This window comes from Mastigoproctus giganteus, chromosome 11, assembly GCF_048544385.1.
Source record: "Mastigoproctus giganteus isolate SK-2022 chromosome 11, ASM4854438v1, whole genome shotgun sequence".
In the NCBI taxonomy this organism is placed as follows: Eukaryota; Metazoa; Arthropoda; class Arachnida; order Uropygi; family Thelyphonidae; genus Mastigoproctus; species Mastigoproctus giganteus.
The window spans coordinates 126,315,284-126,332,158 of NC_143585.1; the positions used below are offsets into that span (position 1 = coordinate 126,315,284).

The window sequence follows — 16,875 nt, forward strand, 5'->3', positions numbered from 1 at the left end:
GATTACGAGAAATCTTTGGCAAGGGATGCAAAGAAAAACAGCAAAGAGTTCTTTACTTATGTAAACTCTAGAAGGAAGGGGATGAATCAGATTGGTCCACTTGATATCGATGGGTCAACTGTTGATGATCCTGCTCAGGTAGCTAACAAACTAAATGAATATTTTGCATCGACATTCACACATGAGGAGTTATTTAGCGAGGGGAAAGCCAGAGGTGTATTCAACTCTAGCAGTAAGCTAGAGAATCTTGTAATAACTGAGTAAAGTGGAGGAGAAATTGTTGAAGATAAACACAAGAAAGGCACCCGGGGTGGATGGGATCTATCCAGTTATATTAAAGGAGGCAGCAAAGGAAGCAAGCAAACCCTTAGCCATAATTATGAGAGCTTCCTTGGACTCAGGGGAGGTACCCACAGACTGGAGATGTGCAAATGTCACCCCAATTCACAAAGGAGGATCAAAGGCTGACACAAGTAATTATAGACCTGTGAGTTTAACGTCTGTTCCAGGAAAATTAATGGAGGCACTAGTTAAAGAAGCACTGCAGGATCATTTAGACAAGACTTCAGCTATAGCTCGGACACAGCATGGTTTTGTTAAGGGGAAGTCATGCCTGACCAATTTGACTGGATACTATGATGCAGTCACAAAGGAACTGGATGCAGGGAATAACTTTGATATTATATACTTGGATCTTAGAAAGGCTTTTGATACTGTTGCACATGGAAGACTGCTGCACAAATTGGAGCAGTGTGGCATTGGAGGCAAATTGCTGCTGTGGATAAAGGGGTGGTTGAGGGGGAGAAGACAGAGAGTGGTAATCAATGGACACTGCTCGTCGTGGACTAACGTTATTAGTGGAGTCCCTCAGGGCTCAGTGTTGGGTCCATTATTGTTTTCTGTATTCATAAATGATATTGATGAGGGTATATCAAGCTTAATGTCGAAGTTTGCAGACGATACAACGGTAGGCAGGGTTGTCAAGGACACTACTGACACTATGCTGCTGCAACAGGATCTGGAAAGGTTGAGCAGATGGGCTGAGAGGTGGCAAATGAAGTTTAACATTGACAAATGTAAAGTACTACACATGGGAAACAGCAACCCCAGAGCAACGTATCAACTCTGTGGTACTACACTGACAGTGGTAGAGAATGAAAGGGACCTGGGGGTGGTTGTGCAGGCAGATATGAAATTCTCTGAGCAGTGCAGACGGGCTGGAAGAGTAGCTCATGGTGTATTGTCAATGATATATAGGAATTTTTCTAGCAGGGATAAGGAGGTGATTATTCCCTTGTATAAAGCAATGGTCAGGCCACACCTAGAATACTGTATACAGGTCTGGAGGCCTCATTTCAAGAAGAGTGTAGAGCTGCTGGAACGAGTACAGAGAAGGGCAACAAGATTAGTGAATGGAATAAAGGGGTGCTCTTACGAAGAAAGGCTTAAGTTTTGCAAATTACAGTGTCTGGAGACTAGGCACCAGCGAGGTGATCTGATAGAGGTGTATAAGGCCTTGAATGGTTTGAGCATGCTCAATGAGCATGCTCAATTCAAATTCAAATGGTTTGAGCATGCTCAATTCAAATTGAGGAAAGACAGATGTAGGATAGACGTGCGGAAATTTGCCTTTAGCCAGCGGGTGGTTGGTTGGTGGAACAGACTTCCATCCCTTGTCGTGGAAGTTGATAGCCTAAATAAGTTTAAGGCTCAGTTGGACAGGTATTTTTAACGAACAGAAGGGTGAAGTGGAAGTGGGGTTTTTTTTTTTTGGTTGATGCTGCATAAGCTTGCTTTCTTGCATCAAATGCCTCTACTAATGCTAACGCTAATGCTAAAAAAACCCATGAGCTGCTCTGGCGCCTCCGTAGCCAGGTGGGCCGGAGCAGCAGTGCGTAGCACACACTTCTTGATTAGACCGGGTTTCGAGCCTGTGGCCACCAAATACAGAGGTTGCAGAAAGGTCAGGGAATGACCACTGCATATCCCGGAGCAATATGGCCTTAGTTGCTAATGCTCCTAAAAACCAAATAACAAACAACAAACATGAGCTGCTCTAGCAGTCTGTCTTCACCGATCAGAAAACTACACAATTACCCCCCAAGTCTTGTTCATTCTCCACTACCCTGAGTGTAGTACCAAACAGTTGGTACATTACTCTGTGGTTACTACTACTGATATGCAGTACTTTGCATTGGTCAATGTTAAACTTCAGTTGCCACCTCTCGAGCCCATCTACCCAACTTTTCTAGATCCTATTGCAGTAGTGAACTGTCATAACTGTTGTTAACAAACCCGCCAAACTTCGTATCGTCTGCAAACCTGTACATTAAGCCTGATATACCTTCATCAATATCATTGATAAATATACAAAACAACGATGGGTCCAACACCGAACCCTGTCGGACTCCATTAATAACATCAGCACACAAAGAGTAGTGTCCATTGATTAACACTCTGTCTTCTCGCATTCAACCCTCCCTTTATCCATTGCAGTAACTTGCCCTTAATGCCATACCACTCCGATTTGTACAGCAGTCTTCCATGTGCAACAGTATCAAAAGCTTTCTTGAAATCCAAGTATATGATATCAAAATTATTTTTTGTATCCATTCCTTTGTGACCACACTGTAGTATCCAATAAAACTGGTCAGATAAGACTTCCTCTAAACAAACCCATACTGTGTGTGGACTATAAACTGCAGTCTTGTCTGGATGATTTTGCAATACTTCTTTAAAAAGTGACTCCATTATTTTCCCCGGAACTAAAGTTAAACTAACAGGCCTGTAATTATGTGTCACCCTTTGATCCCACTTTGTGAATTATGGATACATTTGCTTACCTCCAGCCCATGGGAACCTCCCCAGAATCCAAGGATGCTCTTGTAATTATGGCAAAGGCTTTGCTTATTTGTTTTGATGCTTCCTGTAATAAAACTGGATAGATTCCATCCATGCCGGTTGCCTTTGTTTTTCGTTACATCCTTTGCCAAAGATTTCTTGTAATCTGCCTTAGATTACGATATTTATTTTTAGAAGCTTAAACTCCTTTGTGATTTGATTATAATTAATTAAAAGGCAGAACAGCAAGGCTCAGCATGTTCTACGTTATTTATCAGATTACAAATGAATGAGAGGAATTACCTTGGAATTGGCATGCAGAATGCTTTGATGCTAACTTCTTCTTGGTTTACATGAATTTAAATGAATTCTCTAATACTTGGAGAGAAAACATTAATGATCAAACTTACCCGGATCCAATGGTTCAAGAGCTCTAAACCTGACCTCAAAAAACATCAAACTACCAACCAATATCAGTGAAAGAAAGAAGACAATTATGTCTATATTATAAAAATGAATATGAATAAGTTCATTTTTTTTATTATTATTTATCACTTAAGTATTTATTTTTATTATTTATAGCTTAAGTATTTATTTTTATTATTTATTGCTTAAGTATTTATTTTTATTATTTTTCACTTAAGTATTACAATGAAGTACAATCAGTGCACAGTCATATAGTAACATGTTGCACTTCTTCAAAAATATTTTGAATAATTTCTTGTGGATAACTTGCTTTGAATAATTTACTGGCCCGTGAATGGGGATATCTGCTAGTGCTAGTGCTCTCTCAGGTAGGCTGCATACAAAATTCATCTAACTAGCACTGTTTTTGCAGCAACTCAAGATTAAAGTGTCCGTCACAACTTTTGTAATTATCTTTAGATAGTCAAAGAACTGTATATAACACCACTTATGCAAAAGCTGTGTATGGGCCATCTCAGTAGTTTCTAATCAAGCAACAGTAACAGATAGTCATGGAGTTTGCTGAGACTGAGAATACCTAAAATTGATATGACACCATACACATTTCCTTAAAGTGATATTAAAATGAAGATCTGTTTAAGGTTCAATGAGCAGCTCATAAATTAAACATTGCTTAGCAATTGTGGTATTTGAAATTAACAGAGTAAAATGAATATACAGGTAGCCCTCATTTTGCACTGGTCTGATTTGCACCGATTTGCAATAGTGGCAGTCACTAACCACAAGGCTGTGAATATTTATTTTTGAAATTTTTTTATAAATTGAAAGTTTAAATCGTCAAACAAAATTTTTCGACATTGTATTGTACTATGTATCATGCACTGTTCACGTGACTATGTATCATGCACTGTTCACGTGATCTGTACAAGTGATCAAGGACAATCTGAGCTAATCACAGATAATACAACATCAGTTTTGAAATCGATGGATCTGGGGGTAATGTTACCTACAGCAAACATTTACAGAAATGGTAAAAGCTTTAGACAAGTCCAACATTACTATCAGAGAATATTGACGGTCATTTGATGTCTTAAAATCACATTAACAAAGTCTGGCAAGAAGTGACTGTCAACTGTCTAAATGGAGTATGGCATAAACTTCTCCTAAATTTCATGCATGACTTCAGAGGATTCGAGCCACAACAGAATGATGTAGAAAACAGCAGGCTGGCACAAGAGGCAGAGTTAGAAGTTACAGTTGAAGATGTAACTGAGCTCTTGAAAAGTCATGCACAGACTCTTTCAAACGAACACCTTGAAGCCGCAGAACTTAGCCAACAACAGGAGGAAGAGAAAGAAGAAGATTCTCCTCTAAAAATTAGGAAGACCAGTGATCTACAACCGATTCTTGCAAGTGTAGAGTCCCTCATTAATGAGCTCTGTGACATTGATCACGACTTGGAGAGGAGTCCAACAGTTAAAAGGGGTGTCATATCAACCCAGATCCATTATTTTGAAATTCTTAAAGAAAGGAGGAAGAAATCTGGGCAATCAACACTTGCTTCTTTCTTCAAAAAAAGGCAACTTCCTCAACTGGCGCCTTCAACAGAAGATCCTCAACTGGGACCTTCAAAAACCAACTAAAAATTCAATATTACGCCAGATTTTTTGTTGCTTTTTCACTGTAAAAATGTTTTGTAATTTATTTTTTTATTTATTATATGTAACTGTATTTATGTAGGTTAAAAATAAAACAATTTTTTTAATTAAAAAAGTTTATTTCTGTATTTAAAATACTTCAGTATTGAAAAGGGTAGGTAAAATTTTTTGGTGACCGCAACCTAACCCTGTGATTTCCCATTAACTCCATTATATAAAGGGTTCCATATGTGCCTGTCCCCCCAAGAACCCGGCAGAAATCAAGGCCTACCTGTACTTCATAATCCAAATGTTTTTCTGAACTGCTATAAATAAAGATTCTGCAATGGCGCAAAGGCTAATCAACAGGCACTATATGAACTATTGAAAAATTAGCTCAGCATTTTTTAGAGCAGACTTACACCTCTCATCTTCCTCTTCCTCCTCTTCTCTTTTTTTCATTTCCTCTTGAACCATTTTTTCTACTTCTTCCTCTACTTGCGGTGTGGGAAATCTATGGGCTCTTGCAAACGTACGTATCGAATCCCATGTATACCGTAAGGAATCCATGAATATGTGTTTCAAATCTGTTCCCAGCTTAGAAATATTCTCCTTCAGTTCTAACATAAAAGAACAAAAATATAATATGTCTGAAAATGGTAAGCTATCTTCTGTAAGGCTAAATATTTTTAAACTGCAACATTAATCAGTAAACATTGTGTGTGTGTGCACGCGCACACGTGTGTATGTGGAGGCTGCGCATGCATACAGGGTATCTATAAACCTCCTTTAACAAAACTGCTTCCAGATGATGCAGGATATCATCAAGTTTTTATTCACCAACTGGAAAATGTGTCCAGTGCAGCATAATTGCAAAACTTTAATCATGGCAGAATTTACCAACCCTAACAGTCTTTTTTTATGGTTAGTTGTTACAAAGTGTACAGACTTTTTTTATTTGGAGAGGACTCTGTTGCAGGCATCAGGACATGTTACAGAATTTCTTTTTGTCCCAACTGCAGAGTAACTTGAAAGCAAGTGGATTTTCCAAAAAGGAGCTCTGCCCCATTACCAAAAAGAAGTTCATCATATTTTATCACTGTTTGCTGGAAGCGGATTGCAGAAGTGGACCAATTTTGACCAACTTCCACAACAACAGATGGAAGTCTGTTCCAGCAATCAACTACCCGCTGGCTAAAGGAATATCCATACATCTATTCTACAACTGTCTTTCCTCAATTTGAATCTATGTCTCCCTCAGGTTCTTGATCTCAGCAAGTGGAAGTATCTCATCAGTATTGAGCTTTCTCAAACCATTCAAGGCCTTGTACGCCTCAATCAGATCACCTCACAGGTGCCTAGTCTCCAGATGCTACAATTGACAGAATTTAAGCCTCTCCTGGTAAGAGAACCCCTTTGTTCCTCTCACCAATCTTGTTGCCCTTCTCTGTACTCATTCTAGAAACTCTACATCCTTCCTAAAATGAGGCCTCCAGACTTTTATGGGGTACTCAAGGTGTGGCCTGATATTGCCTTATACAAAGATATAATCACCTACTTGTCTCTGCTAGCAAAATTCAAACTTGCCCTTATATCACTGAGAAAACTCCATGACCTGCTCTGGCAGCCCATCTGCACTGCTCAGAGAACTTCATATCCAACTGCACAAACACCCCAGTTCTTTTTCGTTCTGCACCTCCCTGAGTACCACACAGTTGGTATGTTTCTCTTGGGTTACTGCTACCCATATGCAATACTTTGCATTTGTCAATATTAAACTTCAGTTGCCATTTCTCAGCCCATCTACTTAACTTTTCTAGATCCTGTTGTAGTAGCATACCATCTTTATTATCATTGGCAACCTTTGTATTATCTGCAAATTTGGACATTAAGCCTGATATACCTTCATCGATATCATTAATAAATACACAAAACAACAATGGGCCCAGCACTGAACCCTGGAGGACTCCACTAATAACATTAGTCCATGTAGAGCAGTGTCCATTTATTACCGCTCTCTGCAGTCCCCCATTCAACCATCCCTTTATCCATTGCAGCAACTCCAGTCTGTACAGCAGTCTTCCACGTATGTGCAACAGTATCAAAAGCTTTCCTGAAATCGAAGTATATGATATCAAAATTATTTTTTGCATCTAGTTCCTTTGTGACCACATCAAATCAGATTGGTCAGACAAGATTTCCCCTTAACAAACCCATGCTGTGTCTGAACTATTACTGCAGTCTTGTCTAGGTGATTCTGCATCACTTCTTTAACCAGTGACTCCATTGTTTTCCCCAGAACAGAAGTTAAACTAACAGGTCTATAATTATTTGCATCACCCTTTGAACTCTCTTTGTGAATTGGGGATACATTTGCACATCTCCAGTCCATGGAGACCTCCCCTGAATCTAAGGATGCTCTCATAATTACGGCTAAGGGTTTGCTTACTTCCCTCGCTACCTCCTTCAATATAACTGGATAGATTCCATCTGCCCCAGGTGTCTTTTTTATGTTTATCTTCAACAATTTCTGCTCCACTTTGCTCTCTGTTATTATAAAATCATTTAGCTCCCTGTTAGAGTTTAGTAAACTTCTGTCCTCCCGTTCCTTACAGAATTTCTCATGTGTGAATGTAGATGCAAAATACTGGTTCAGTTTGTCAGTTATCTGACTAACTGAACGAGTATTTGAATGAGCTGTCTTTCTTTGCATTCTTTGCCAAATATTTCTCATAATTAGCCTTCGCTTGCCTAAGCTCCTTTGTAACTTGATTACAGACTAGCTTATATCTGCGGTAGATTTCTGTGTATGTGCCCAAAGCTTTCCACAGTGTTAGAATAGATGACAGTTGTGTGTCCATATGCCTCACATCCCATTCCAAAACATTCCACAGATGTTCAATTGTATTGAGATCAGGCAAATTTGGATGCCAATCAAGGTGGGTAATATCTTCACAGTGTTCCTTGAACCACTTGTCACAGTATGGGTCAAATGACATGGCACATTATCATCTTAGAAGATTCCATTTCTGTGCAGGAAAGAATGCAACATGGCAGGATGCACATGGTCTCCTAACAGCTGCAGGCAGTCCCCACTAGTGAAATATTGGTCCATATACACCAGGGGTCCTAGTTCTTGCCAGAAAAAATTCCCTCTATTAAACAACCACTGTCATCTGCCTGGATAGTGGGCACCATGCACAATGAGTCCATACACTCACGTTGCTAGTGTCACACATGAAGGCATCTGTTGGCATGTTGTGCCAGGAATTTGGGCTCATCCAACCACCAATCATTTCCAGTCCTCCAGTGTCCAACCAACTTGTTATTGACACCACAGAGCTTGCCATCAATAATGATCAGTGGTGAGGATAGAGTGTCCCTTAGGTCTTCTGCTGTGGAACTCCATGTCTGAGTGTGAGGTGCATCATCATTTAGGATAATGTTCTTACATTTTGCATTCCCCATATTGTATTACAATGCCAACTGTGACACGATAACCTGACGTTGAGACAGAAGAACATGCTACACTCTTCATTCACCATAAACATCCAGCTTGCATAATCCTTTACAGTTTTGTTTGCAGGAGGTAGTTTGATCTGTTTGACACCATTCTTTGTACGTCTTAACCAAAGGGCAGTGAGAAGTGAGAAACCGACAAGACAATGCCGTATCCAATGTGGAAGCATTTGACGCACGTGCTCCCACAATCATGCTCATGTTAAACTCTGTAATATCTTCACTACGTCCCATAACTAATACTTTATCACTTCCATGATCTGATGTAAATTACTACTTTCCTAGAATATGAAGTCTGGCTTTTTATACTGTGAGCTATGTGGCATAGTCCATTATGGATGGGGTGGTCATAGCATTAGCAGAGGCATATGATGCAAGAAAGCAAGCTTATGCAGCATCAGCCAAAAAAACCACTCCCATTTCACCCCTCCGTTCGTTCGAAATACCTGTCCAGCTGAGCCTTAAATTTATTTAGGCTATCAACTTCCACAACGAGGGATGGAAGTCTGTTCCACCAACCAACTACCCGATGGATAAAGGCAAATTTCTGCACATCTATCCTACATCTTTCTTTCCTCAATTTGAGTGTATATTTTTGGGAGTAAGAGAGTAGGAAATGCTGAATCAGAAATAGACAAAAAACCTTCCCAAGAAATGGATGAACAGAACACCTCCTGACAATTAGTTGTTTTAATATAAGCTTATTCAGCAATATACAAACTGAGTTGTTACATGGAGATGAATACACAGGACACTGTAAAGACAGTAGATACTTTATGCATCTGCATGCAACTAAAAATGAATGAACAGAACACATGCAGGGGAACCTCCTCTCCCAAAAATAAATATGGTAAAAATGCGATTTTTATCTAATGTTAGAATATCCAAAAGCTTATAATATGGCTGCATATTCATATGCCACTGTCACAAGGCTTTAAAAATAGGATGTGTCAGAACCTCCCTTCCTGTCAAGTTACCCACTTGAAAAATGAAAAGGCATATCTCTGATGGAAGATTAAAAACATTGAAGCAATTTAATGTTTTTTTAGTTTAGCAAATTGTGTGTTGTTGAAGTTGAGAAATTATCTAAGTATCTATCCTTTTTCATTGGAGAAAAACTTGATCAAGGAACTGGAGCAAGGCAGATATTCAAGTAGTTGTGACTGTTTACAAGGGGCAAACCACAAACTGAAAAGCGGAATGCAAAATGCTAACATCCAAAAAAAAAAAAAAAAAATCGTATATAATTTCAGTCTATTGTCCCCCTATACATATATTATCTCCATGCCTCCTAGTTTTGCAGTTTAGTAGGAATATGGTTTGTGTGGATGTTATTTAATCTATGCTAAATGGGAGAGGGAAAACCAGTGCAACATTTAAATATAATATATTTGTTGGTGATACAAGTTATTTTTAAATTCTTTATCTTCTAAATCTAAATTTGTGGGTCCAAATATTTTTTTTTCAGCTTTAGTAGTTTGCAAAGTGTGGGGTGTGGCCCCCTGGGGATGCACTTGGTTTTTTCAAGGGGTGAGCACATGTTTTTATGAAGCACTTTTTTAATGAAATATAGACCCACTAATCCAGCTATGAAGAATATTTTATTTCAATGTTTCAGATTAAAAGTATTTAAGTATATATTAATTTATAAAAGTACATATACTCATAGCTAAATTATGTCAAATCTGTTTATTTGAATGTTCTGTAAGTGGTGGGGGAAGTTCATATTATTTATGAAATATAGGGGGAACAAGGTATAAATGTTTGGGAGTCTCTAGCATAGGGTAGAAAATTTAGTTAGTGAAACAGGTAATTTTTTTTATTATTACTAGAAAACTGAAATTGCTGCACAGGTAGCAGGGTGAGCTTACAAAATAGGTAGTTTTTCACTGAGCATATATCGTTTCTGATTTCTACTCACTTCACCACAACTCTCAATCATTTTAATGCATAATTTCATTCAGAGTTAACTTTTTTGCCACGAGTTCTCCCCCACCCATAAACTACTCAGGAATATGTTTATGGTTAGACATGGTTCATTTGCCTGCTTAGCATGTTGGCGTTTCTGGTTATAAACAGGCATGAACCCTGAATCAGTCCAAGCAGTGGATGAGATGCTTGAAGATTACTGCCAAATGCTATTATAAATAATGAGTGGCAAAAGTGGAATCTGTTTGAAAAAAAAAAAAAAAAAAAAAAGAGAAAGCAAGATACCTTACATTTTTTTTTTTTTTTTTTTTTATGTAAACCCCAAACATAAGAGGTATTAGAACCTATAGTACTTGGTACCGTGCTTGGGTTGCAGTTTGACAAAAGAAGATATTTGTTGACATTGGACTTGAATTTCTGTAGACCGTAATTTTCAACAAATATGTATGAAGAAAGGTTGTTGCAGAAAATGGCAGTTGAATGAGGAAGATGAAAAGTTGGTTCTGTGAGTTTGAAGTTGGACATATCTCTGATGGAAGATTAAAAACATTGAAGCAATTTAATGTTTTTTTAGTTTAGCAAATTGTGTGTTGTTGAAGTTGAGAAATTATCTAAGTATCTATCCTTTTTCATTGGAGAAAAACTTGATCAAGGAACTGGAGCAAGGCAGATATTCAAGTAGTTGTGACTGTTTACAAGGGGCAAACCACAAACTGAAAAGCTTCTGTAGACCGTAATTTTCAACAAATATGTATGAAGAAAGGTTGTTCCAGAAAATGGCAGTTGAATGAGGAAGATGAAAAGTTGGTTCTGTGAGTTTGAAGTTGGACAGTAAATGGATGTTGGTTGGTGGCGGCGTGTGTTCGGACTGTTTTGAAAGAGAGAGCGGGAATTATAGAAACCAATTCAGAAGAACAGTGCTCATGGAAATATCTGTAGAAGAGGCATGCAGCAGAAACAATACGTCTATGGGACAGCGAGTGGAGAGACTCTGTTAGAGATGAATCATTAATTAACCTAACTGCCCTCTTCTGAATGGAATCAAGAAGCCTGAGAGAGGTTTTGGGGGCACCACCCCAGATGTGGTAACAATATTCCATGGTGGGGCGGATTTGCGATTTGTACAGAGTGAACAGCTGTTTGGAAGAAAAGTAACGCCGAGAGCGAAAGAGAAAACCAAGTTTTTTAGATGCAGAAGAAGCAATATTTGTTATGTGCTTGTGCCAAGAGAGATTAGAAGTCAGGGTAATTCCCAAAAGAGATATATCATTTTGCCTAGAAATCGGAGTGTCACCAAAGATAAGCATAGGAGCAGAAGAATCCTTTTTGCGAGACATAAGACAAGACTGAGTTTTAGAAGGATTGAAATCAACTAAGTTGTCTTTGCCCCACTGGAGAATTACCTGGAGATCAGCATTTAAGGAATTGGTAGCAGATTTTCGAAAAGTTGAAGTTGATTGAGCAGGGCAAGGTTTCTCAAAATGGAAAGTGGAATGCAATGTGCTATCATCGGCAAAACTATGGATAGGATTTCCAGTCAATGGAAGAAGGTCATTAATATACAAGAGGAAAAGAGTGGGGGAAAGAACTGAACCTTGGGGGACACCTGCATTAGTGTAAAAGTCAGAAGACAGAGAGCCATCTACCATCACCCTCAGTGAGCGATCAGAGAGGAAACTGGATAACCAATTACAAAAAACAGTAGACAAACCATAAGATGGAAGCTTGTTTAGAAGACATTTATACCAAACATGATCAAAAGCCTTTGAGATGTCGAGAGCAACTGCTTGAGTTTCACCGAACTTTTCCATTGAATTAGTCCATAAATGGGTAACATAAGCCAGAATATCACCAGTGAATCGACACTGGCGGAATCCATACTGGCAATCGTAGATCAGACAGAAGGTTTCTAGATAGTTTAAGAGTTGGCGGTTAATTGATTTCTCCATTACTTTAGAAAGAGTAGGAGTAATTACAATGGGACGATAATGGGATGGGAGGGATTTGTCATCCTTACCTAGTTCTGCTCAGTAAATTCTTACAGCATTATGTGCACAACCTCGTGCATATTCTCTGTTTGCCTGACATGACAAGTGGCAGATTCCATGTGTAACATTTATATGTATTTTTCATAGCTGAAGAAGAGATCCCTAATCTCGAAAGCTTCTATTTATTTATCTCTTTTTATTTTATGCCTTTGTAGTCTTATTAAAACTAGGTACCGTTTTTCCAGTTGAACTGTATTCTTTATTTATTTATGATTATGGAGCCCGGAACAAGAGGCCTTTTCAACTGGAAAAATGTCACCCAAACCTGGAGACTTGTGGCATTGAGATAACTTGTACAAATATAGAAATATTACAAAAAACAAAACATTTTATGAAAGTCATTGATACTATACATTTAACTTTTTTTTCTGTTCACGAGCTGTTCATAAATGTCTTAATTATTAAAAAATGTACAAGTCATCCATTAAATCAAAAATGACATCACACAACATACCTAAATGCATGCGTTTTCTTCCTTTGTGGTGGGGAATAAGAACTGGATCATAAGGAAACTCTGGATCAATGAGTTTTTCCATACGGTAAGCCTATTTAAACAAAAAAAAAATAATAATAAATAAAAGTAAAAAAAGCAGAAACAATACAATAGCATAAAAACAAGTCAACGAAACTAGCAACATCCTGCATAGTGTAATTTCTGCATTTTGTAACAAATTATATACAGGATATTTCCTAAGATAATTAACTTATGGACTATGCTTTCAGGATTGATTCAGGACCTGAATCCAATGAAAAATATAAATATAAACTAAATATAAAGTTATATTAACTATAAAGTCTATATAAACTTGTGTGCAAATCTGAACATTTATAGATCTATGCCTGATTTTATTAAAAAATTAAATAAGGGAGTACAAGTTTTCAACACTAAAAAATTAATAAAGATTATTTTTCATAAAAAAATAAATAAGAATAAGCAGCTAGGTATACAGATAGTAAAATGTTTATTCGGATTTGGCATATGCCAAATTCTTATTCTTATTTATTTTTAACCATTGCAAACTCCCTAAGAAAAGCCTTTTTTTTTAGCATTTAAATAACAATACTGCTGTAACCATACAAAATCATATATGCTGATAAAACTTATCGTTTTCAGATATTCAATTGATTCAGAAAATGTTGTCCCATTTTTATGAAAGATCCTCTACATTAGGTTGATATACAACTGACAGGCTAGCATATATCTCGCCAATGAATTATCAAAATTAAGAAAAAGTAATAAACGGTATATAATTAGCATTAGTAAAGGTACATGATGCAAGAAAGTAAGCTAATATAGCATCAGCCAGGGGGGGGGGAAACCTAATTTCACCCATCCACTAGCTCCAAATGTTTGTCTAGTTCTGCCTTGAATCTATTTAAGCTATCAACTTCTAAAATGACAAATCGAAGTTTGTTCTAGCAATCATCCACCCGGTGGCTAAAGGCAAGCTCCCACACATCTATCCTACGTCTTTCCTCAATTTGAATTTATGCTCTCTCAGGCAATTATTCTGAGCAAGAATCCCATCAGTATTGAGCATGCTTTATACACCTCAATCAGATCACCTCGCATGTGCCAAGTCTCCAGACACAGTAATTTGCAAAACAAGCCTTTCTTCGTAAGAGGAAACCCTTTGTTCCATTCACAAATCTTGTTGCCCTTCTCTGTACTCGTTCCAGCAGCTCTACATCCCTCATAAAATGAAGCCCCCAGCCATGTATCAGTACTCAAGGTGTGGCCTGACCATTGCCTTATACAAGGGGATAATCACTTCCTTATCCCTGCTAGAAAAATTCCTGTATATCACGGATTTAATTTTGGTCGTTCACGATGAATTTTAAATATACAGTCATCCCTCGATTTGTGCACCTTGTGCAATGTAATTTTTGAGATGGTAGACTGCGGCACATTTTGAAGGAAAAAAGTAGATCACATCACAAATTAAGTAGGCCACTCCTGCTGTATATCACTGACAAGACACCATGAACTACTCTTGCAGACCGTCTGCACTGATCAGAAAACTTCATATCTGCCTGCACAATTACCCCCAGGTCCTTTTCGTTCTCGACCACTGTTAGTGTAGTACCACACAGTTGATACGTTACTCTGGGGTTACTGCTTCCCATATGTAGTACTTTATATTTGTCGATGTTAAACTTCAGTTGCCAACTCTCAGCCAATCTGCTCAACATTTCTAGATCCTGTTGCAGAAGCATACTGTCATTAGGGTCATTCAAAACCCTGCCAACGTTCATATCATCTGCAAACTTGGACATTTAGCCTGATATACCATCTTCAATATCATTAATAAATACAGAAAACAACAATTGACCCAACACTGAACCCTGGGGGACTCCACTAATAACATTAGTCCATGAAGAGCAGCGTCCATTGATTACCACTCCCTGTCTTCTGCCACTCAACCATCCTTTTATCATTACCAGCAATTTGCCTCCAATGTCACACTGCATCAATTTCTGCAGCAGTCTTCCATGTGCAACAGTATCATATATGATATCAAAATTATTCTTTACATCCAGATCCTTTACGACTACATCATAGTATCCAATCAAATTGGTCAGACGAGACTTCCCCTTAACAAACTATTGCTGTGGCCGAGCTATAACTGAAGTCTTGTCTAGATGATCTTGCAGTGATTCTTTAACCAGTGCCACCATTACTTTCCCTGGAACAGAAGTTAAACTAACAGGTCTAATTATGGCTAAGGGTTTGCTTACTTCCTTTGCTACCTCCTTTAATATAACTGGATAGATCCATCCACCCCAGGAGCCTTATGTTTATCTTCAACAATTTCTCTTCCACTTTGCTCTCAGTTATTACAAAATCATCTATCTCTCTGTAGCTGAGTGGTCAGGAGTGGGAGTGCAGTAGCACACGCTCTTTGAGTAGACCAGGGTTCAAGTCCCTGACTGCTAAACATGGTCGATCTGCCAACCCGCACTGGACAAGCGTGGCAGATTATGGTCCATTTCCCTCAGCATGAATTGTTCAGGAGGCTTCCAATCCTGCAGTGGGTTGATAATGGCTGCAATTTAACCTTTTTTTTTTTTTTTTACCATCTAGCTCACTGTCAGAGTTTAATTCACCTCTGGCATCTCCCTCCCTGAATAACTCCATGTGGCGAATGTAGATGCAGAATTTCATTTAGTTTGTTAGCTACCTGAGCAGGATCATCAACAATTGAACAATCGATATCAAGTGGACCAATCTGATTCATCCCCTTCCTTCTAGAGTTTGCATAAGTAAAGAACTCTTTGCTGTTTTTCTTTGCATGCTTTTCCAAAAAAATTTCGTAATCTGCCTTTGCCTGCCTAACCTCCTTTGTGACCTGGTTACAGACCAGCTTATATCTATCATAGGCTTCCGTGTCACCTGTTAATTTATATGTATCCCATGCATTTTTCTTCTCTGCCATAAGTCTCATTAGTTCACCTGACATCCATTTAGGCCTAAACCTTGAACAATATTTCTTAGTTGGTATGTAAAGCCTAGTAGCTTCCAAGATAAGTTCTTTGAATGCTTCCCATTTTGAATTTGCTGTTGGTAACATCATCAGTTGGTTCCACTGTATAGAATTTAAATACTGTCTCAGACCATCGTAGTCACCTTTATGAAAGCAAAAAAACCCTTCCCTTTACCCCTAATGGTAGTTACCTCTTTGAGTAAATCCCACTTCAGCACACTGTGATCACTGCCACCTAGTGGTGCCTTTATCTGCAGATTCTTAATGCATGAAGAATCACTACTGATAATCAGATCAAGAGTATTACTCCCTCTAGTTGCCTCCTGAACATGCTGCTGTAGAAAACAATCATCCAATAAATCCATAAAAGCCTTGCTAGCGTGAGTGACCAACCCACAAATTTCTGTCAATATCTGGGAAATTAAAATACCCCATTATAAGGCACTCTGATTTACTGGCCCACTATTTCTCTGTACACTTGTTTATTATACTCATCAGAGTCGTTAGGCCTATAACACACTCCTACTCTCAATTGTGCTTTCCCAACACTTATGTCACACCAAACTGACTCAACACTGCACTGTCCAGCCATGTCGACTGGCTATACTTCCTTGGATTTTGTTTTCCTTAACTAATAGCATAACCCTTCCTATCCTTCCTGTATACACTGTACTCACCAAATACCAGTTCTGCATTCCTTATATCTGTGACACCATGTCTCTGATATCCCAACAATATCTGCCATATGCAATATGTGTTGACCAACACCTCAAATTTATCAAATTTATTTACCAAACTTCTAGCATTGGTGAAATGCAAGTATACATTGTTGTTATTTGGTTTTTAGGAGTATTAGCAACTAAGGCCATATTGCTCTGGGGATATGCGGTGGTCATTTCCTGACCTTTCCGCATCCTCCGCATTTGTGGTCACGGGCTCGAACCCCGGTCTAATCAAGAAGCGTGTGCTACGCACTGCTGCTCTTGCCCA

The 16,875-nt window shown here is 38.4% G+C and overlaps 1 protein-coding gene across 1 annotated transcript in view; it reads right to left on the reverse strand.

The window, feature by feature from the left end:
* PAPLA1 (Phosphatidic Acid Phospholipase A1) overlaps nucleotides 1-16,875 on the reverse strand; it is a 334,165-nt gene that overhangs the window by 34,136 nt on the left and 283,154 nt on the right. Inside the window, exons 13-14 of the mRNA XM_090384561.1 lie at nucleotides 12,855-12,945; nucleotides 5,327-5,524 (exon numbers count right to left, since the gene is read on the reverse strand). Coding sequence (XP_090240687.1) covers nucleotides 5,327-5,524; nucleotides 12,855-12,945 — 289 coding nt within the window. The remainder of the gene's footprint in view (nucleotides 1-5,326; nucleotides 5,525-12,854; nucleotides 12,946-16,875) is intronic.